The 22,446-nt window shown below is 46.9% G+C and overlaps 2 protein-coding genes across 2 annotated transcripts in view; both read left to right on the forward strand.

Moving 5' to 3' along the window:
* ZNF48 (zinc finger protein 48) overlaps positions 1-6,387 on the forward strand; it is a gene marked incomplete at its 5' end in the record, with an annotated part of 13,391 nt that extends 7,004 nt beyond the window's left edge. Inside the window, 3 exons of the mRNA XM_081300068.1 lie at positions 2,022-2,232; positions 2,423-2,516; positions 3,671-6,387. Coding sequence (XP_081156194.1) covers positions 2,022-2,232; positions 2,423-2,516; positions 3,671-5,460 — 2,095 coding nt within the window. The 3' untranslated portion in view covers positions 5,461-6,387. The remainder of the gene's footprint in view (positions 1-2,021; positions 2,233-2,422; positions 2,517-3,670) is intronic.
* Positions 6,388-11,642: 5,255 nt separating this feature from the next.
* On the forward strand, positions 11,643-22,059 carry ZNF771 (zinc finger protein 771). Its single transcript, XM_081299326.1, has 3 exons — positions 11,643-11,828; positions 12,181-12,330; positions 21,003-22,059. Exons 1-3 carry the CDS (start codon positions 11,658-11,660, stop codon positions 21,831-21,833), a joined length of 1,152 nt encoding a protein of 383 aa, XP_081155452.1. The 5' UTR covers positions 11,643-11,657; the 3' UTR covers positions 21,834-22,059.
* The last annotated feature ends 387 nt before the right edge of the window (positions 22,060-22,446 follow it).

The raw sequence follows: 22,446 nt of genomic DNA on the forward strand, positions 1-22,446 counted from the left end.
AACCTAAAACTGGGTGCAATGGTGAATGTCTATAGTCTACCTACTCAGTAGAATGATGAGGAAGATAAGTTCCTTGGAGCCAAGTTTGGGGCCAGCCTGTATAACACACTGAAACTTGGTCCTTAGGAAAAAAAAAACAACACACTAATTCCTTCCCAGAATTCAGTATTTTACTGCTTTTTTTTTTTAATGCAGTCCTAGGGATTGAACCCAGGGGCACTTTATCCTGTTTTTTTGTTTTTTGGTGCTGAGGACTGAGCCCATGGCCTTGTGCATGTGATGTAACTGCTCTATCAACTAAGTGTTTACGTATATCTTGAAACAGGATCTCACAAAATTGTTAGGCTAGCCTCAAACTTGCAATCCTCCTGCTCCAGTCTGCTGGGATTACAAGTGTCTGCCACCAGGTCTGGCTGTTTTTCAAATTGGCATTGCAGTTTTCACGATTTCCACTTTCTTTCATGATTTCAATATCTTGGATTTTAATCTTTTAGGATTGTGATTTTCAGATTTTTATTTTTGTTTATTTATTTATTTTTGCATTGATGGGGATGGAACCCAGGGCTTCATGCATGCCAGGCAAACAGTTTACCACTAAGCTACATCCCCAGCCCTGATTTTTAGGATTTTAGACTTTAGGGATTTTGATCTTTTGTGACTTCAACAATCAGAAATATGGGGGTGGTTGTTGTCTTTGGGGATTATGATCAATATACAGCCTCCATGTTTATCAGACAAAGACCCACGTATTAGAACTTTTCCAGCTCTCCTACACTATCTTGAACAGGTTGGTATAACTGTCACCCTTACAGTTCTCTAACACCCCCCTACCCCCCTGTCCTGGGGATCCAATCTGATTGCATGCTAAGCAAACTCTCTTTATTTTTAAAGATATGTGTGCTTGCCCATTTAAACTGATAGAACTCCAAGGTCAGATCTGGAATTTGTCAACTGCTTATGCCAATCATCTAGTTGAGCACTAAGGCTCATGTGAAGAATAATAATAATAAAAAAAAGTGGTTACCCCTCCTCATCATTGGCAAAGGGGCTGAAGACATCTTTCAGTCTCTCTTCCCACAAAAGCAGATCCTGGAAGCATGTTTCCAGGGTACTGGGTCCCCTAACTAGAACATAGCCCTAGCCAGGGCCCCACCAGGATGGAAAAAGGGTTTATTTCTTCAGCCTCTTTCTGGGCTTAGCTTTTGCAGGGTTGTCAGCCTGTCCCCAGTCTTTCTAGCAGCTTCTTTCTTTGTGTCTCTGTCTTTGTCTCTGCCTGTTTTCACTGACTGCTGTCCTTTGTTTCTCTGACTCTGGGTCTGATTCCCTTCACGCTGCTTGCTTCTTTTTCTTATGGCTCCTAAGACTGCTTCAATGCCTTTATAGCTATCTCTTATATCTTTCTACATCTCTTGTTTCTGGTGGCAAATCTTTTGCCCCTGTATTTTTGATCAGCCGAGCCCTTTTTGATTCAGGGCTTTTACATTAAGACTGTGTGAGTCTGGTTCAGGGTCTATCTGGGAGCTGCAGGTCTGATTGCATCTGCCCCCTCTCCCTAGCAGCATTTACCAGACGTTCCCCTCTAGTCCCTGCTCCTGCCTCGGTCTCCCCTAGCCCAGCCCCCACCGCGGTACTCGGCCTCTCGGACCAGCCGGGCTTTGTTTCCCGTGTCTCAGCGCCCCGCCCCGCCCCGTCTGGGGTCTCCGCCGCCCTTTGTCTGCCTTGGTCTCTCCCCCAATCCTTTCCCTGGGTCCGTCTCCGGATTCCTCTTTCTTTGTCTCTCCCAGGCTAGGGTGGCTGGCGCTGCCCGCCAGCCCCCGAGGTCTGCGCGGGTGGCCAGAGACACAGCGACATTTAGGAAGAGTCTTCAGCCCTTATCACCCAGCTGCAGCCCAGGAGGCACACGGTTAATACCACCGAGTTCGGGCCACTATCTTCGGCTTAGAGTAGCCCACCAGGCTGCACGCAGCCACCCGCGGGCCACAGAGCTCCCGCCAACACCGGCATCCCTAACTGGCGTGCAGCTCCTCCCAGATCCTAGAGCGGCTCTATACGCCCCAGCGCTTCCGCTTCCCGTCCCCGCCCCCGGCGGCCGCCCCCGGGACGCCTGGGACCGGGCCCCCTCCCGTGTTGGCGCGGATCCCGCATCTCGGAGCCGCCGGTGGCTCGGGTACCCGCACCCTGCAGAGGAACTTGGGAGGGCACCGGGTGGCTGAGCTGGAGGCGGCTGACGAGGTGAGAGGGACGGCTGTGTGCTGGGAGGAGGAGCAGCAGGTGCAGGGGTGGCCGGTGGCGCCGGCGGGAGTTACCGGGAACCGCGCCCGGTGTCGGGTGCCCGCGCCGGCCGACAGAGGGCAGCGGCAAGGTCCGCGGGCCGCACATGGTTGTGGTGACCACAGGATTATGTGTCTGTCCCCTTGCCCAGGGCAGCGTACTGGCGATGGAACGCGCCGTAGAACCCTGGGGTTCGGATCTCCGTGGCCCAGAGGAGAGGGAGCGGTTAAGAAGCGCCCGCACAGGTGAGAGCCGCGGCCGTGCGCTGCACAGACAGGTAATAGCTGGGTGGGGACTCCAGTGCTGGGCTCTGCCCCACCGAGAAAAATTGGACGTAAGCTGTGTCTCCAAGGAGAGAGGGGGAGGGGAGCAAAAACCAAAGGAAGGAGCCAACGTTTCTGAGTACCTACTGTGTGCCACGCCTTTATGGGCATCTTCTCAAGGACTCCTCCCCTCCCCCACAGTCTTCACCTCTGCCCTTTTCTCTCCAGTGATGCACTCTGCAGGCAAATTGATCCAATTCCAGATCTAATCCTGTCTTTCTACTGGAAAACCTTCCTAGCTCCCCCCTGGCTACTAATTAAAGCCTTATACTTAGCCTAGCGTTCAATCCAAATCTTGCATGCTCAAACTAGTCCCAACAACCGGTTCTAGCTTTATCTTCCATTCCTCTCCACGATTTTCTCTTTGCTGTGAATGCCATCCTCTGTCTCCTTGTTTCTTCTGCTGTGACATCGCACAGCAATTGTAGAAGCCCTATAATTGTTCTGAACCCACAGTTATAATTACTGATACTTTATCTCTCCCACCACCCCTAAGCATCTAGAGAGATGTATGTGAGAAGACACAGGAAGACTGAAGTAATAAATTACAGAATAGGCTAATATAACAAAGTACAATAGAAAGAGCAAATACCAAGTTTTCCATATAAAGGCAATAAAATGTGGTTGGGTTCAGACAGATCTGAGTTAAAAGCTGGCTTGGCTACTTTCTAACTTAGAACAAATCACTTATATTCTCTGCATTTCCATGATTGTAAAATGGGGATAGTAACATAATAGTATTACCTTCTAGGATTGTTTGCAAGGATACAGTATTACTTAGTTATATATATTTGCATATAGTTAAATATATTAACATATATTTAGGACATAGTAAAAGGAAGTCATTACCATTGTTATTGAAAGACACAGACAATAAGTGCTTCAAAAGTTCAGAGGAGAAAGAGATCCATTGTCAAGGAAATCTTCCTGGAGAGGTGGTGGGGTGTGTAGCTCAGTGCTGTAGAAGGATTGCTGAAGGCCCTGGGTTTCATTCCCAGCACTCCCCCCTCCCCGCACCACACACCAAAGAGGCTAAGTCAAAAGGTGAGAGCTACAATTCCTTTTTCTTTTCCTAGGTCTAGGGAGTGAGAATGTGGTGATTTCTCAGTCAGATGTGTTTGAACACACCCCACCAGAGGAGGATGACTTGGGGTTCAAAGAAGAAGAAGATTTGGCCTCAGGTCATGAAGTAGGAAATGATTCTCTCAAACCTGAAGGTATCCAGACCTGGGATGACTTATGGGTTCAGAGAGAGGGACTAGGAAAGCCTCAGCCTCGGAATCGAGGCCCCCGGGTCCTGGGAGAACCACGCTGGGGCCAGGCTAGTAGTGATCGAACTGCGGTGTGCGGTGAGTGTGGCAAGAGCTTCCGGCAGATGTCAGATCTGGTAAAACACCAGCGGACTCACACAGGGGAGAAACCTTACAAGTGCGGGGTCTGTGGCAAGGGCTTTGGAGATAGCTCAGCCCGCATTAAACACCAGCGAACTCACAGTGGTGAGAAACCCTATAGGGCCCGGCCACCAGCCCAGGGTCCCCCAAAGATTCCTCGGCCTCGGATACCTGCTGGTGAGCGCCCCACTATCTGTGGTGAATGTGGCAAGAGTTTCCGGCAGAGTTCTGATCTGGTGAAACACCAGCGAACGCACACTGGTGAGAAGCCCTACAAGTGTGCCATCTGTGGCAAGGGCTTTGGTGACAGTTCTGCCCGCATAAAGCACCAGCGGACACACCGGGGGGAGCAAGCCCCCCGGCCAGTGGTGCCCCGCCGGCAGCCATCTCGAGCAGCCACAACAACTGCACAGGGACCCAAGGCCCAGGACAAGCCATATATTTGCACTGATTGTGGCAAACGGTTTGTGCTAAGTTGCAGCCTCCTGAGCCACCAACGAAGTCACCTGGGGCCCAAACCCTTTGGCTGTGATGTGTGCGGAAAGGAGTTTGCCCGGGGCTCCGATCTGGTGAAACACCTGCGGGTGCACACAGGAGAGAAGCCCTACTTGTGCCCTGAATGTGGCAAGGGCTTTGCTGACAGCTCTGCCCGGGTTAAGCACCTCCGCACACACAGTGGCGAGAGACCTCATGCCTGCCCAGAATGTGACCGCACCTTCAGCCTCAGTTCCACACTTCTTCGCCACCGCCTCACTCACATGGAGCCCCAGGACTTCAGCTTTCCAGCTTACCCTGTAGCCCCTTTGATCCCCAGCCCACCTCCACCTCCTCTTGGCACCAGCCCCCCACTGACACCTCGAAGCCCTTCACACCCTGGCGATGGGCCTTTTGGCCTGCCTGGCTTGGAGTCTGAGCCTGGAGGCCCACAGGCTGGGGAGCCACCCCCACCACTGGCTGGTGACAAGCCTCACAAATGTCCCGAGTGTGGCAAGGGCTTCCGCCGAAGCTCTGACCTGGTGAAACACCATCGAGTACACACTGGGGAGAAACCCTACCTCTGTCCTGAATGCGGCAAGGGTTTTGCTGACAGCTCGGCCAGAGTCAAGCACCTCCGAACCCACCGTGGTGAACGTGCCCGGCCACCACCACCATCTACTCTCCTACGGCCACATAACCCACCTGGCCCAGCACCCACGGCTCCTCGACCTCGAGTCCGGGCCCAGCCCTCTGGACCCAGCCAGCCCCACGTGTGTGGCTTCTGTGGGAAGGAATTCCCCCGGAGCTCAGATCTGGTCAAACATAGGCGCACACATACTGGGGAGAAGCCATACAAGTGTGCAGAGTGTGGCAAGGGTTTTGGTGACAGTTCTGCCCGTATCAAGCACCAGCGAGGGCACCTGGTTCTGAGGCCCTTTGGGATAGGGGATGGTCGGGCAAGACCTCTCAAAGAGGAACCACCAGTGGGACTAGAATGATAGGGTCCAGGGAAGGTGGAAGCCCAGGAAACCAAAGGGAGGGTTATCTGCTGCTGAAGCAGAGTAGAAAGGGCCTGGGAGGTGGTGGGAGGGAAACGAAGGGGAAGAAATGGGAGAAAGGAATGAATAGATAGAAATTGGAGACCATAACATTGATGCTCAGGAAACTGTCCTGGCTTGGTGTTAGGACCTTGCCAGTATAGGCTACACCCTCAAATTCTAGAACACTGCCTAGCACGCAGTAAGCACTCAGTAAATACTAATTTGAAATTTAGAAACTGGCCTTAGCCTAAAAACTTTTTAAAGAACTCCAAATTCCTGCTGCTTGACTGATAAGAACTACTCCTCCCAAACTTGCCATGGGAGACCAACACCCTGAATCAGTTTGTTTGACCCTATGAGGTGCAGCAAAGGGAAATCTGGAATTTACGGTGTCAAATGAGGCAGGGCATCTTGATCATCATGATGGGGACAGTATTGCTGTATGGTAGGTAGATCAACTCCTAACCTTGGGTCACTGGACATGGTCTTAGCCAGGAAGAGCACTCTTGGGTAGAACCCAGATCTATGTCCCTTGAGGACCTGGACCCACCCTGACACCTGGTCACTGGTGAAATAGCAGGAGTGTTCATGGCATCCAGCCTGAAAGCTACATCCAGGTTCTGGTGGTCATCAGCAGAAACCAGCTGATTGGGCAAGGGCAGGACTAGAGAGAGGAGAAGCCCCAGAGGCTAGGGATGCTGCAAGGCCTGACAGCCACATTTTCATGTGTCTCCTTACTAATAAACTGTTTCTTGTCTGAGGCTTGGACTCTGTAGGGGTGTGTGGTTGTGTATACACGTGTACGTACATGCAGGACAAGGGTTGAAAGAGTATAAATGTGACACCACAGGCAAAACCCTCAAAGGATTTATAAACTTGTGCAGGTCCCTTGTGCTCTTTGTCCCATTAAATAGGTTATCCTGGCAGGGTCAGCCACTTTCTACCTTTCACAGTGGGTTTTAAAAGGACCACCAGATTCCGATTCGTCAACAAATGCCAGAGGCCTAAGGTCTAACAGCCCATAGGCACCAGCCTGGAACATGATACTTAAAAGGAAAATTGTGCGACGCTGAGGGAGGGAGGGAGGGCAAGCTACGGGGAATAGGTGAGAAGTGGCTGTTAGTTAGCTTGCCTAAGGGTTGCAGACCCATGTAGCCCAGAAAGTCCCAACACAGATGCACGGCCTATGGGGACACTGGGAAACTCCGCTTCCCTGGGGCCCTTTTATGTATCAAGAAACATCATCTGGGGCTGGGGATGTGGCTCAAGCGGTAGCGCGCTCGCCTGGCATGCGTGCGGCCCAGGTTCGATCCTCAGCACCACATACCAACAAAGATGTTGTGTCTGCCGAGAACTAAAAAATAAATATTAAAAAAAAAAAGAAACATCATCTGGTTGCAAAGTCCAAAGGGAGGGTTAAACAGGTTGCTTTCTAATCCCTTGCAAAGGACAACCGAATTTACCAGCACCCATCACATCCTCAGGAGCAGGGCTCCGATTCCTGACTCGTTCCAAGGAGAACGCCAATAGGGAGGAAGGAAATAGAGGAACTCCCCTGATTGGCTGGGAACTGAAAACATTACGCCCTTTCATCCTTCTAAGCAATATTTGATTGCTTTGCAAATTCTCCAGTCCGGTTCTCTGCTAATGGTCGAGCGGGAATAGTCCTGGGTGGAAGTTCACGCGAGATTTTAGCCACCCGACACGCTGCCCTAGAAACCAGTGAAAGCTGGTAAGAAGGGCCCTACCGATCCTTCCACCCCTGCCAAAGTGCACTCGCTGAATACCCAGAACTTTGCGTCCAGGGCGGGGATTCTAAGCAACTTCCGGCTAACGGTGCACGGGTATCCATTGGCCTGAATGGAGTCTTTCGGAGATTTTGGAAGATCATCCTTGCTGTTTTCCCTGTCTTTTTACTCTATCAGTTCGGCTTCCAAGCTAATTTCAGTGAACTTGGTAACTACATCTGGCCAAGTTACATCCCCCGCCCCCGCCATGGAAAACATTTGCCCTATCTTCCCATTCCCTCTCTGTAAAGCTTAACACTTGATTGGCATTCACGTCTTAACATTTGTGTGCTTTCAGCTCTATGCCTTTTAAATTTTGTTTCCTTTGTTGGGGGATGTGGCTCAGTGGTAGGCTAGGTGCGGTGGCGGTGCTTGTAGACAGGATGTTCTCTTTTACCTAGGTGTTTGAAGCCAGCCTATGCAACAAAGCAAAACCCCATCTCTCAAAGAAAAAAAATCAAATAATAATAAGAAAAACAAAACTATGGGAGATGATTTGTTTTATGCAGAATAAAAAGAACGCACGAAATCCTCAGGGATTCAAGATGAAGTCAAGGGCTGGGGTTGTGGCTCAGTGGTAGAGCAGGTGTCTGGCATGTGTAAGACCCTGGGTTTGATCCTCAGCACCACATATAAATAAAATAAAGGTCCATTGACAATTAAAAAAATAATAATAAAAGAATGAAGTCAAATTCCAAATTCAATTTTCTACTCCTAGTCCTAGGAAGGACCTAGCATCTATAAACTTCACTAAATGCTTTTGTGAAGGGTATCCCTGAAACATGATCTGCTCTTCATAAGAGTTTACAATCCCACAAACTCCTTGCCATCTGTTGCACTCCCTCTTTGAAGGCCCTTCACATTTATCCCTTTGGCATTTATCTCAGAGAGGCCTGCACCCAATGCCTGTTCCTCTCAGGGAGTTGTTCACTCATTCCACTACTCTTCTGCCAGAAGACCTATTGTCCTTTTGCCTACTGTCCTTTTTGTGTGTTCATAGATGATTCATAATTATATAAATTTTTTTTAACAGTGCTGGGGATCAAACTCAGGGCCTTGCACATGCTAAGCATTTTTATCACAATCTATGTGACTGTGTGTGTGTTTTAGTTACTGGGGATTGAACCCAGGGTCTCACTAGGAAAGAACTCTGTCACTGAGCTACAGCTACAGCCCTATCACAATCTTCTACTCTATTGAGTATGAAACTCTCAAGAGCAGAAACCACATGTGATTGCAAACAGATAACTGTACATGTTTGCACAGCAATTGGATGGAGCCCCTTTTCCTTGTGTTAGTAACAGTAAGTGCCTCCTTTCACTTGCTGAGTCTCCTCAATGATTCTCTCTGCCTTTGTTGGAGATGCAGCTATAATCTGATCCCTACTTACTGCATCTTGTCTACTACATTTACCCTTGCTAGTACACTCAGATCCAGTACACAAATCTTCTATTTCTGAGGCATGTAGAGTTCCTTTTCCTTTTCTTTCTTTTGGTGGTGCTGGGGATTAAACCTAGGGCCTTGTGCATACAAGGAAGGCACTCTACCAACTGAGATATAGCCCCAGCTCCTCCTTTCTCTTTTTTGAGACAGGTCTTGCTATGTTGCCTATGTTGGCCTTGAACTCCTGTGTTCAATCAATCCTTCTGCCTTAGCTTCCTGAGTGGATGGGGACTATAGGTGCATAACTCAGTACCTGACTTAAACATGCCAACTTTATGCTTCAAGGCCTCTGCAGTTCTGTCTCAAACATTCCTCCAGATTTTCAAATGGTTAACCTTTCTAATCATTCCAGGTTCATATTATTTCTTCAGAGATGCCACATTAAAGAAACCCTCCAAACATAGCCACTCCCTATTGGATCATCTTGCCCTTATTTTTTCATAAATTATCATATTTATTTGCTTATTCACTTTTTTTTTCATGGTGGAATCCAGAGCCTTACACCTGCTAGGTGAGTGCTGTATGACTGAGCTACACTCCCTGTCACATCGCATGTTTATAATTTTTACACCTTTTAAAATGCCACATAAACCAGTTTCTTTGTTTTATTCACTATGCCTAGAATGGTTTCAGGCACACAGTAGAACTCATTAAATACTTTTTTTTTTTTTTTAGTATTTATTTTTTAGTTCTCGGCAGACACAACATCTTTGTTGGTATGTGGTGCTGAGGATCGAACCCCGGCGGTACGCATGCCAGGCTTGAGCCACATCCCCAGCCCCCTCATTAAATACTTAAATAGAAAATGAACACAAGGCTGGGCGTGGTGGTACAGGCTTGTAAACCCAGCAACTCGGGAGGCTGAGGCAGGATGATAGCAAGTTCAAGGCCAGCCTCAGCAATTTAGCAAGGCCTTAAGCAACTTATTGAGACACTGCCTGAAAACAAACAAATAAAAGGGCTTGGAGATGTGGTTCGGTGGTAAAGTGCCTCTGGGTTCAATCCCCAGTACCAAAAAAAAAAAAAAAAAAGGAAAAAAACACAAAGTAGTTTTGGAGGAATCTCGCATGTGATATTTGGACATTTTTCCCTCTTCTCTCAGCTCTGTGGAAGAACTAAAATTGTACATGTACTATGGAAGAACTCCAAATTATGCCCCAGGCTTTGCAGATGGATGATCCAGTTGAGTCCTGAATCTGCCACGAATTTCCTTGGTATAATTTCATTACCAAGATAGAATTTAATGCAATAGAATAACAAGCTTGGACTCTGCTGCTTACGAGATGTGAGACTTTGAGCAAATTACTTAGGGCTGAGTTTTTCCTTGGTCAAATGGAGATATTGATCCCCATAGGACTATTGTAAAGAAACAACATTGTAAATACTTACTGCATGTTATTTCTTTTCTTCCATTCTGAATCTTGGATGCCCCATTCATAAATTGGGAGAATTAGGTGCATACTGGCTTGTTCAAGAGAAGTGGGAAATTTCTATATGTAATATTCCAACTTTTTCTTCTTTTTTTACTGCTGGAGATTGAACCTAGTCATGCTATGCAAATGCTCTACCACTGAGCTACGCTCCCTTATCCCACTTTTTTTTTTTTTTTTTTTTGGTTATAAGTGGACACAGTATCTTTATATTATTTTATGTGGTGCTGAGGATAGAACCCAGTGTCTCATGCAAGGTAGGCGAGCCCTCTCTGAGCCACAATCTCAGCCCCCATATCCCCAACATATTAAATGTTGTAAGTTAAAATTTGTAAAAGATCTCTCTTCTGTTTTGAAACTAACTATTTTGTGTGTGTGTGTGAGAGAGAGAGAGAGAGAGAGAGATAGATAGATAGATAGATAGATACTGGGGTTTGAATCCAAAGATCTTCTACCACTGAGCTACATCCAGAGCCCTTTTTATATTTTGAGACAGTGTCTCACTAAGTTACCCATGATGGCCTTGAACTTGAGATACTCCTGCCTCAGCCTCAAGAGTCTCTGGGGTATAGGTCTGGGCCACCACGCTCACAAAACTAATTTTTAAAAGTTGCCAGGTGTAGTAGCATGGCCTATAATCCCAGCTGTTAAGAGGCTGAAATAGGAGAATCGTGAATTCAAGACCAGCCTCAGCAATTTTAGGGAGGCTCTAAACAACTTAGTGAGACCCTGTGTCAAAATAAAAAATTAAAAGGGCTGGGGATGTAGCTTAGTGGTAACTTGCCTGTGGATTCAATCCTCAGCGCGCACACACACACAAAAAAAAAAAAAAAAAAAAAAAAAAGAAAGAAAGAAAGAAAAGAAAAGAAAAAAAAATATCCTGAGAGCTTCTAATTTTCCCTCTGGGCTACCAATTGTCAGGAATGCTATGACACTCCTACCGTATAATTTAGGCAAAGCAATTTACCTCCCAGAACTTCATTTAGCTCATCTGTAAAACGGGCCATGATCCTTACTGTGAAGATCAAAGGAAATCAAGCGTGTAAAAACTCTTAGCATAACTGGAGCATAGTAGGCACAGCACTCAATAAATGGCAGCGGTAACTTGCATGGTTGTTGCTTCGGGTAGTATGTATTCAAGAAGTAAGGTATCCCGAAGGCCAGGGGATAAGGAAAGGAGATGCAGGGAAAGGAAAAAAGGGCAAAGGAAAGAAAGAGGGAAGAGGTGAGGAGGCAACAGGGTCCGCCCTCCAGGCGGGGTGCCAGCGAGAGGCCCAGGCCGGGGTGGGAGCGCACGTGGCCTATTTCGGGCGGTGCAGACACATTTGGCGTAGAGAAGATTAACGAGCCAGGCCCGGAGACTAGCCTTGAAGGTAGGTAGCGGTGGCGAGGACCCTAAACGCTGGGCTTGGGTGGCTCCTGGTCTTTAACAGTTAGGATTCTAGGGAGGGTTCCAGGTCCCAGCTCGCCGCCCTCCCTTGGCGGTTTGGGCCGGATGCCTAGGTTCTCTGGGCTCCTCCCCTGGAGGCGGGGCTCTGAGTTCGGACCAATAAACGACTGTTTCTGGGGCCACGCCCCCGCCCCGCCCCCGGAGCCGCGGCCTCGCTTAGTGCCCAACCGCCCCGCGCCTAGGCCTGGGGCAGCGCGAGCGCCGAACCTCCCGCTGGTGAGTGCGCACCTCTCCCTAGGGTCTCCGCCCAATCCCGCCTCCAGCCCTTGCCCTAGCGCTCCAGGTCGCCGACCCAGGCTCTGGGGAGTGACTCAGCGCGAGGAGGGTGGCGACTCGCGGGGGCTTGGAGATTCGAACTGCTCTGGGCCTTGAATGCCGGGATGAGTGGGTGTCTCCGGGGTTGGTCACTGGACAGTGCTGGATCGTGGGCTGGGCAGGGGTGAATGGGAGAGGGCCATACTCGGAGACCAGGGCAGGGCGGGGGAAGCCACGGCTGCACCGCCTTGCCTGGGCCAGGGCCATGTTGGGGGGGCGGGTCCTGAGCCTCTGATCCAGCTCCCTGCCTCAGGACACCAAGATGCCTGGCGAACAGCAGGCAGAGGAGGAGGAGGAGGAAGAGATGCAGGAGGAGATGGTGCTGCTGGTGAAGGGTGAGGAGGAGGAGGGTGAGGAGAAGTATGAGGTGGTGAAACTCAAGATCCCCATGGACAACAAGGAGGTACGTGTCACACACACACAGACACACACACACACACACACCCTGGGGCCACAGCCCCCAAATCTAGTCCAGGTTCAACCTCCCCAGGCAGCAATCAGGGATCCTGCCCTACTCTCCCTTGACTCTCAAACCCAAAATCTCGGGGTTGGCCATCTGCCAATATATATATATATATGGATGTCTATCTAGCTCCTTGTGTATGCCAGGCTCCATACTGGGTACTGGACAGTAAACTCTACCGTAGGATTCCCATAGAACTTGGTGTCTGGCAAGGTTAGACCAACAAGTAACCATGTAGTCACAATCTTGTGTGATGGGTGCAAGGGGATGATGAAGCCCAAGGTGGGAACTTAATTCAGACTTGGGGTTGGAGGGGGAGTCAGGTTAGGCAACAGTAACAATGGCTAACTCTTCAATTTACTGTCTGCCAGACACAATTCCAAACACCTCCATTTGATGATACAGGTAGTATTTATTCCATTTTACAGGGGAGACAGTTTGGCAACTTGCCAAGGTCTCAAATTTAGAAAAGGGATGGCTTATCTGAGACCAGTAAGAGGCTGAGGGCTGAAATTGGGTCACTATCCCTAGGCAGAGGGACTGGCTCTATTAGGGAAGCAGCAAAAGGAGCCGGACTCTGAGCAATGAGGGCAGGTAGTTCCATCAAATTGTAGCATGGATAAGAGTAGGTTGGTTGTCAGGCCACAAAGGGAGTCCAAGTTTTATCCTGAGGCTATATGAAGGTTTTTAAGAACAACAGAGTGAACTGAGTTTCCCATTGAATACACTAGCTGCCATCAGGTATGTTTTCACTTTCCAGAGGTGCACAGTACTCTGGCTACCCCAAGTCTGAGTATCACTGAATCTAGCTGGAGGGCTCCAGTACTGCCACTCTCAGGGCCCAGTTATCAGGGAAAGGAAGTTCTGCTGCCCCCTAGTGGGCATGGTGGATCCTAAGGGGAGGGGGACTGGCTCCCTGGGTCTCCAGTTTAAATAACTATCTAGTTCTATTTTCTTGGGCTTTTCAGGCCCATCATCCTAGCTCAGCCTGCTTCCTCTTGCCCTGTGAATCCCTGATTTCCTCCTTTTGCCTGTAAGTTAAGTACAGAGTCCTAAACTTAAGGTGGATTTCCAACTCCATCACTTAACAGTCATGTGACCTTGGACAAGTTTCGTAACTTTTTTATGCCTCAGTTTCCTCATTAGTAAAAGGGAAGCCATAATAGCATTTACTTCTTGAAGTTGTGAGGATTGAATGAATATGTGTATAGAATTAAAACTGTCTGGCACATAATAAACATTATGTAAGTAGTTATTATTATTAATTGGTCTCCTCCCTGAAGTTCAGTACCTTGGGCTCAGTTGTCCTTTAGGAGATTTTCCAATTCATTTTTATCAAAGGACTTTCTGGGCTGAACCCTGAGGACTGGGGATGAACAGAGCAACCAACATGGAGGCCTAGATGGAGGACTGAAGGCAGACAACCCAGGCAGTGGGGAAGACTTCACAGAGATAATGTTTGATGGGGGCCTTTAGGCTTAGTGGGTGTTTAACAAATGGAGGAGGAGGAAGAGCACTCCAGGAAGAGGAAACTACAAAAGATAAGCTTCAGAGGTGTTGAGACTAAAAAGGTAGGTGGGGCCACAGCATAAAAGTCATTGAAACAAGCCAGGGTAGCCACCTGCAGGTTATGTGTTAGGTTAAGTGATGCCATTGGAAGCCTTAAATCAGGGAAGGGACATGACTGGATTTCTATTCAGAAGAATGATTGGCTGCTATGGGAACACCAGGCCAGGTAAGGCTAGTGACTTGCTCTAAAGTAGTAGTGGCAGTGAAGGAGAGAAAGGGATATTTGGAAACCCCAACTAGTTTTGGCTGGAGCTGAGGGGTATAGGGAGGGTTTGGTGTGAAAGTCACAAAGGTATGTTGGGCCAGATTGTAAGTGGTATCAATAGCTCTACCATTTATCAAATTTGCTTCAGCTTTCTCATCTGTAAAATGGGATAATTATATAAGATCTTTGAATGCCAGAGTACACATATCCCATGAACATTTAGCACTCTGCTCACAAGATAGCTTAGTGGTTTGCTGTCTGACCTCCCAGAGTCTCGTTTTTGTATGTTAGTGATTTCAAAATTGCCTTCCAGGCTGGGTGCAGTGGTGCATACCTGTAATCCCAGTGACTTAGACGGCTGAGGCAGGAGGATTGTAAGTTCAAGGCCAGCCTCAGCAATTTAGTGAGACCCTGTCTCAGAATAAAATAAAAGGGTCCAGGGTGTAGCTCAATTGTAAAGTACTCCTGGGTTCAATGCATAGTACCAAAAAAAAAAAAAAAAAAAAAAAAAAAGGCTTTCCAATGCTGTGACTGTCTCAGCTATCACTCAGACCCATGACCAATCACCGACCAGAACAGACCTTAAAGGGACTAATGTATTCTTTTTTTTTTTTTTTAATCTTTATTTTTATGTGGTGCTGAGGATTGAACCCAGGGCCTTGCCCGTGCTAAGTGAGCACTCTACCACTAAGCCACAACCCCAGCCCAAGAGTGTTCGTTCTGCCTATCTAAATCTAATCTGTCTTTAAGGAGTAGAAAAGATTTTTTCAGGCCTCTTTACACATCCATGGCTGTCTTGCCCTGACTTGAACCCTGGAGGGTTTTCTGTTTCCCTAGGATGAAGTCTCTGTTTCTAAGGCTGGCATTCAAAGCTCCTCACCATGTGATCTCATGTCATTCTGGCTTCTCTAACTCTTCAACACTCATCCCATGTGCAGCTTTAAACTGACATAACCCTTTCTCACCTATGAGGTCTTACCCATATGATTTCAGCCTATAAAACCCTCTTCATCTTTCTATCGCCTTTCTCCACGAGTAGCTCTTTTCTCTTCCATATCAAATTGCTTAATTTATTTTTCCTTTTTTTGAGATGGAGTCATGTTACATTGCCCAGGCTGTCCTTGGTCACACTTATGATCTTTCTGCCTCTGCCTTCCAATAGCTGGGATTAACAGGTGTGTACCACACACCTGGCAGATTGTTTAATTTTTAACATGCATACAAATCACCTAGGGATCTTGTTAAAACAATTTTTTTTTTTTTGTAGTGATAGGGATTGAACTCAGGACCTTTTGCATGCTAAGCAGTTGCTGTAGTACTGAGCTACATCCCATCCTAAAATAAATATTTTGGCTCAGAAAATCTAAGTTGGGGCTTGAGCATTTCTAACAAGTTCCCTGTGAGGCTGATGTAGCTGGTCTGTGGACCATACTTCCTATAGCAAAGAACTAGAGGATGGGGATTGTTTTATACTTTGTTCCAAAAGAAGAAAGATTCTGAATACTAAAAAGGTCCAGAGGAGGGAGTCAAGCTGTGCAGGTGACCTCAAAAGTTAGTAAGATTAAAATTTAGAGAATAGGTGTTTTGGACAATGACAGACTTCTAGTTCAGACCTTGGTTCTTCAGTTTAATAACTCTATGGCCTTGAGTGGTCAGTTAACTTCTAAATCTTATTTCCTTAATTATACAAGAGGGCTAAGATACATAACCAAAGAGTTGTGAGAATTTAAAATGAGAACATGGAGTACTGGGGGTGTAACTCAGTGGTAGATGGTTTGCCTGGTATGCACAAGGCCCTGAGTTCCATCCCCACTACTGTTAAAAAAAAAACAAAGATATATATATATATATATATATATATATATATATATAGTTTATAAAGTGCTTTAAAAAAATGAGAACATGGGTAAGAATTCCTAGTACAATTCCTAGCATATAGTGAATATTCAATAAGTGATAGTTGTTATTATTAATAATTAGAAAAGTAGTGACTAAGGAGGAAACTGGGATATTTGCCTTGGTTAAAAAATACTTAAGGGGCACTTGGGTTAGGGCTCAGTGGTAGAGTACTTGTCTAGTATGTGTGAAGCACTGAGTGGTTCAATCCTCAGCACCACATAAAAAATAAATAAAGGTATTGTGTCCATCTACAACTTAAAAAAGAATTAAAAAAAATATTTAAGGGGTTGAAATATGACTGACTGGTAGAGCACTTGCCTAGCATGTGTGAGGGAGGCTCTGGGTTCAATCCCAAGCACTGGAAAAAAAAAATTAGGCATGGAATTGTCTTAATAATTAATTTCAGATGCCTGGATTATTACATTATACTATATTGTATCTCCATGGTTCCTCTTATTACAGGGCAAATATTATTTATTTTAATTTTTAATACAATAGTTGTAGAATTTGAGAACTGCATAGGCCTTTAATGATTGCCTAGTCTGGTATTTGCCAAGTTCCAGTCACATGTATATCACATACATGTTGTATTCACGTTATTTAGTAATACTTTTTAAAAACAGATTCACAATATTTTTGAAATAAATTTGCCTTCATCTAAACAATAATATTTATGAACTTATGGGTTTCATGTGATATATTATTTTTCTAATGTTTATACAGAAAACACATAATGAGTATAATAAGATAAAAATTTGCCCACATACCACTTAGAATACTCTTGTGTCTTGTGCTGTGCATGCCTCAAGTTGGGAATTTTTTTTTTTAATTCATTCATTTTAGTTGTTGATGGACCTTTGTTTTTTGTTTATGTATGGTGCTGGGACTTGAACCCAGTGCCTCACACATTTGAGGCAAGCGCTCTACCACTGAGCCAGAATCCCAGACCCAGTTGGGAAGGTTTGATCTTACTCAGCCTACCTAGCCTTCTTGGGATGGTGAGGCAGGGAAAGAGAGTGACAAAACCAGGTTCTTTTTTTTTTTTTTTAAAGAGAGAGAGAGAGAATTTTAATATTTATTTTTTAGTTCTCGGCGGACACAACATCTTTGTTGTATGTGGTGCTGAGGATCGAACCCAGGCCGCACGCATGCCAGGCGAGCGCGCTACCGCTTGAGCCACATCCCCAGCCCCTACCCGGGTTCTTAATGAGTTAGACTCAGCTGCTTACCAAGATTCTTCTTCAAGCTGGGCGTGGTGGTGGTGGCGCACACTTGTAATCCCAGTGGCTCAGGAGCCTGAGGCAGGAGGATTGTGAGTTCAAAGCCAGCCTCAGCAACTTAGTGAGGCCGTAAGTAACTCAGTGAGACTCTGTCTCTAAATAAAATTAAAAAGGGCTGAGGTTGTGGCTCAGTGGTTAAGTGCCTCTGGATTCACTTCCTAGTGCCAAAAAAAAAAAAAAATCTTCAGATGGCAGATGCCCAAAGCCTCCCCTCCTCGATTGTATATAGCCAGGATGCTTGTGTGAAGAATTTGGTGAAGCCAGTATAGCAAGTGTTTGGGCTGGCCAAAGTCACCTTAAAGAAAGGTGCCAAGGGCTGGGGATTTTTAGCTTGGTGACAAGAGTACTTGTCTGTCATGCTCAAGGCCTGCGTTCGATCTCGAGTACAAAAAATTTTTAAAAATTGGGGGGGTTGGTTCGATCTTGAGTACAAAAAAATTTAAAAACAGGGGGGTGGGTTGCCAAGGAAAAAAGGTCCAGAAAAAATGTAGCTATAATGAAAAATGCTGTCTCCACCATGGCTGACACGTTGAAATAAACCCAAGAGACATCAAAACCAGAGCAAAATTGAAATGTGTGACCTTGCCTCCAGACTGTGCCAGAGCTGCTGTGGGGAGTTTCTTGATTTAAGTATCAAGTTATATTTTAACCTTGAATTTCTCTTGGGGAAAGCCAGGGACTTGGAGTCCAGCTTCTGTCATGTCTTGGCTGTGTGAATTCAGGGCAGAGAGTGCAGCCTCCTGGTGGAGAGTAAGCACTTCAGTCTGTCCCGCCCACCGTTGGCCTGTGAATTTAGTTTCCCTGTGTCTCAGTGTTCTCTGTTAAGTCACACTTGATTAAGGGGGTGACAGGAAGATTTAATACAATAATGTATATACAGTACTGTTGTCAAAGCTTAACATTATGATGTTGATTACAGTAGTCCCTTTTATCTTGGGGAATATATTACAAGACACCCCTCAATCCCACCGTGGATGCATGAAACCTTGGACAGTACTGAATATTCTGTGTTTTTTCAGATACATACATGAAGTTTAAGCACCATAAGAGATTAACGACAATAATAAAATAGAACAATTATAACAATATATTGTCCAGAGTTCCTATGGCTGTTGCTAAATTTCCCAAGTTATCCTGTTTTTCAGCTTGAATTCAAAGATGTTCTATTTTTGGGAAGTGGAGGTACTGGGGTTTGAACTTGGGGGTACTTTACCACTGAGCTGCATCATCAGACCTTTTTTTGTTTTAATTTTTTTTTTTTTTTTGAGCAGCGTCTTGCTGAGGCTGACCTCAAACTTGCAATCCTCTTGCTTCAGCCTCCCAAGTTATTGGAATTACAGGCAAGTGCCACTGCCTGGCAAAGCTGTTCTCTTTTGACAAAGGATTTGGAAGGCCTTGAAGTTGCCCTTGTGCAGCTTCAGAGAGAGAAGTCCCCACTATTCTCTTTTTTTTTTTTTTTTTTTAATGATTTTTGATGTCGGGAGCGGTGGCATACGCCTGTAATCCCAACAGCTTGGGAGACTGAGACAGGAGGATTGAGAGTTTATTTTATTTTATTTTTTTTTTTAAGAGAGAGAGAGGAGAGAGAGAGAATTTTAAATATTTATTTATTTTTTTAGTTCTTGGCGGACACAACATCTTTGTTGGTATGTGGTGCTGAGGATGGAACCCAGGACACACGCATGCCAGGCGAGCGCGCTACCGCTTGAGCCACATCCCCAGCCCCCCCACTATTCTCTTACTGTCACTTTTACCCTCTCTTAATCTGTATCCCAATATAGATTATTTAAAATGGGAATAGTGATAGATTGATTACAGGAGAAGCTAACATTGTCTTGTTCTTAAATGTACCAGGTATTTCCTTTGATAGTGTTTTTTTTTGTTTTTGTTTTTATGGTACTGGGGATTGAACCCAGGAGTGTTCTACACTTAGCTACATCCTCAGCCCTTTATTTTATTATGTTGCCAGACTGGCCTTAAACTTGCAGTCGTCCTGCCTCATACTCCAGAGTAGCTCGGAAATACAGAGGTGCACCACCACACCTGCTGAATTAATGTTCTTTATTGTTTGGCCTACAGTAGATATTCAACATCAGCTTTGCTGGGGTGAGCACTCTCTTTGCTAAGAAGGGAGCAACGTGCCCTTAATATTACTCTTCACTCTATTAGTACAAAATGTTTTCCCTTCATCTGTCTCTTACAAAGCATTCTTTCCTCTTTCTGATTTTATCTTTAGAAGCTCAGACTTCATGAAACAGGCTCATTTTCAATTTTTTTTTTCCACTTAGGGCTCAAAATAGCATTTTGGGTTTGTTTTTGTTTTTGTTTTGCTTTTTCTTCACAGCTTAAAAAAAAAAAAAAAAAAAAAAAAAAAGATAGGTGCTTGCTCTTAAAAGTTTATTAAAGATCCTGGACCTGGTCCTGGCCCAGCTGCCTTGCCTCCTTCTCTAACTGCATCTGGTTGCTCCTCTTCTGTTTGTCTCTGCCCATTCTCTGGGTGAACGCCTTTCAGTCTTAATGCTTGAAAAACAGTCTGTAGGTTGACAGTTTTCTATTAACATCTCCAGCTCAGACCTTGCCTCTGAGCTCCAGATGTGTCAAGAATTCTCCATATAGCCCCAAACAGATCTCACCTCTCAATTTGCTCCTTCCACCTTCCTCACTCAGTGAGGATGTAATGGCCACTCCACCTTTGCAATCTCTAAGCCCCCAAACCTTTAAGTCGTTTTGATTCCTCTTTCTTTATATTCCATATCTAATCTGTAATTAAATCTTTTGTCTCAAATTGATAAATATGTCCAGAAGCAGATCACTTCTCACCACCTCTCCTTTTCAGTTGTTTCCTGGATCTAAGACACAATCTTCTCTTGCCAGATGACAGTAGTATCTTCACTGGGCTCCTGCTTCTGCCCTCTTCCCTCCTTCCTCTCCTTCACTGGGTTCTCAACCCCAGCAGCATGAGGGAACCTTTTTAAAATGTGTGATCAGGTCGCTTACTTGCTTATAACCACTGTTCTAGTGGTTCCACATCTCACATTAAAATATTAAAAACCAAAGTGCTAACTGGGCCTTGGGCCCTAAGCTAAGAGATCCCCTCCACTATTACAATTCCATCCATTTTTCTCCCTCTCAAGTTACAGTATCAGTAAGGTGTTGTCATCCCTGTCCTGCTTCTGGGGATTGAACCCAGGGACGCTTTTATCACTGAACTATACCCCTAGCTCTTTTGGTGGCTGAATTGCAAACATCCAACCCCAGCCTGCCGAGTCAGTAAGGTATCTTGACATGTCTATTTAAATTTGCAACATCTCTCCAACATGGGCAGTCCGTATTTATTCTTTCTGAAAGCAGAGATTTTTTTTTAATGACTTATTTTTAGTTAATGCTGAATTCCCAGTGCTTAGAATAGTCTAGAACATTGCACGTGCCCAGGGAATATTGGCTAAGTTAATAAAAATAACTGGAATGCCACTGGGCATTGTGATATGTGAGTTATGTATACTACCTCATCTAAGGCACACAACCATACTCAAGGCACTTTTGCGTTTTCTATTTCACAGAGGGGGAATAGAGGCTGAGAAAGAGGTAGTGAGAGGAGACCAGGTCTCTGGCTTGGAGGCTTGCTCCTCAGGGCTGATCTGTACCCCCTCTCCCTGCAGGTTCCCAGCGAGGTGCAAGTGCCAGTGCCAGTGCCAGCGCCGTCTGCCGACCCGGCGCGCCCCCACGCGTGCCCGGATTGCGGCCGCGCCTTTGCGCGCCGCTCCACGCTGGCCAAGCACGCACGCACGCACACGGGCGAGCGGCCCTTTGCGTGCACCGAGTGCGGCCGGCGTTTCTCGCAGAAGTCAGCGCTGACCAAACACGGCCGCACTCACACAGGCGAGCGGCCTTACGAATGCCCAGAATGCGACAAGCGCTTCTCCGCCGCCTCGAACCTGCGGCAGCACCGACGGCGTCATACTGGCGAGAAGCCGTACGCATGCGCACACTGCGGCCGTCGTTTCGCGCAGAGTTCCAACTATGCACAGCATCTGCGCGTGCACACGGGCGAGAAGCCGTACGCGTGCCCGGACTGCGGACGAGCTTTTGGCGGAAGTTCGTGCCTGGCGCGCCACCGACGCACGCACACGGGCGAGCGGCCTTACGCATGCGCCGACTGCGGCACGCGCTTTGCGCAGAGTTCAGCACTGGCCAAGCACCGGCGCGTGCACACTGGCGAGAAGCCGCACCGCTGTGCTGTGTGCGGACGGCGCTTCGGCCATCGCTCCAATCTGGCAGAGCATGCGCGCACGCACACAGGCGAGAGGCCCTATCCGTGCACGGAGTGCGGCCGCCGCTTCCGCCTCAGCTCGCATTTCATCCGCCACCGTCGCGCGCACATGCGGCGCCGCCTGTTTATCTGTGCCGGCTGTGGCCGGGACTTCAAGCTACCCGCGGGCGCCACTGCCGCCAATGCCACCGAGCGCTGCCCAGAGTGCGAGGGCAGCTGAGCCAGCGTGGGGAGGGCCACGTTGGAACTTCAACCTGGCTGTGTTAACCTGGATGGCTCCTCCCCGGCAGCCGGGTCTAGGAGAGGGTGGGTTGGCCGGCCTGGCTATCGTGGGTCTGGGAGACAAGGAAAGTACCCTACCAGGGTCCCTGGAAATGGTGCCCACCTCCCCCTCACTACATCCCCTTGGCCCGTATTAGTGAATAAAGTATTATATCTTCACTCCACCCGTGCCTGTGAGTGGAGTGGGTGGGGAGAGGTGGAAGATTGGAGTGTTTTCCATTCCTGGTTGTTGTGGAACTATGTGGGGCTATAAGGCTAAAGATGCTTCCTAGAATTGGGCTGGGGTGGGAATCATCCACACTTGGCCTTTGGTTATCATGTTCTCATAACCTCAGATCTGAAAGGATGCATAGAGCAAGTTCCAGACAAATAGTATTGCGTTCTGCAAAGCTTTGGTAAGCAAGGCATGACCTTGGCGTATGGGGAGGGAAGAAAAAGTATAGCCGTTAAAATTTTCAGTATTTTGTGTTAGCTCACTTTCACCCTTAAAACATCCTTTTGTCTCCATTTTTGCAGATATAGGGAGCAAATGGCAGAGCAGGGACAAGTTG

This window comes from Spermophilus citellus (assembly GCF_964194105.1).
Source record: "Spermophilus citellus genome assembly, chromosome: 6".
In the NCBI taxonomy this organism is placed as follows: domain Eukaryota; kingdom Metazoa; phylum Chordata; class Mammalia; order Rodentia; family Sciuridae; genus Spermophilus; species Spermophilus citellus.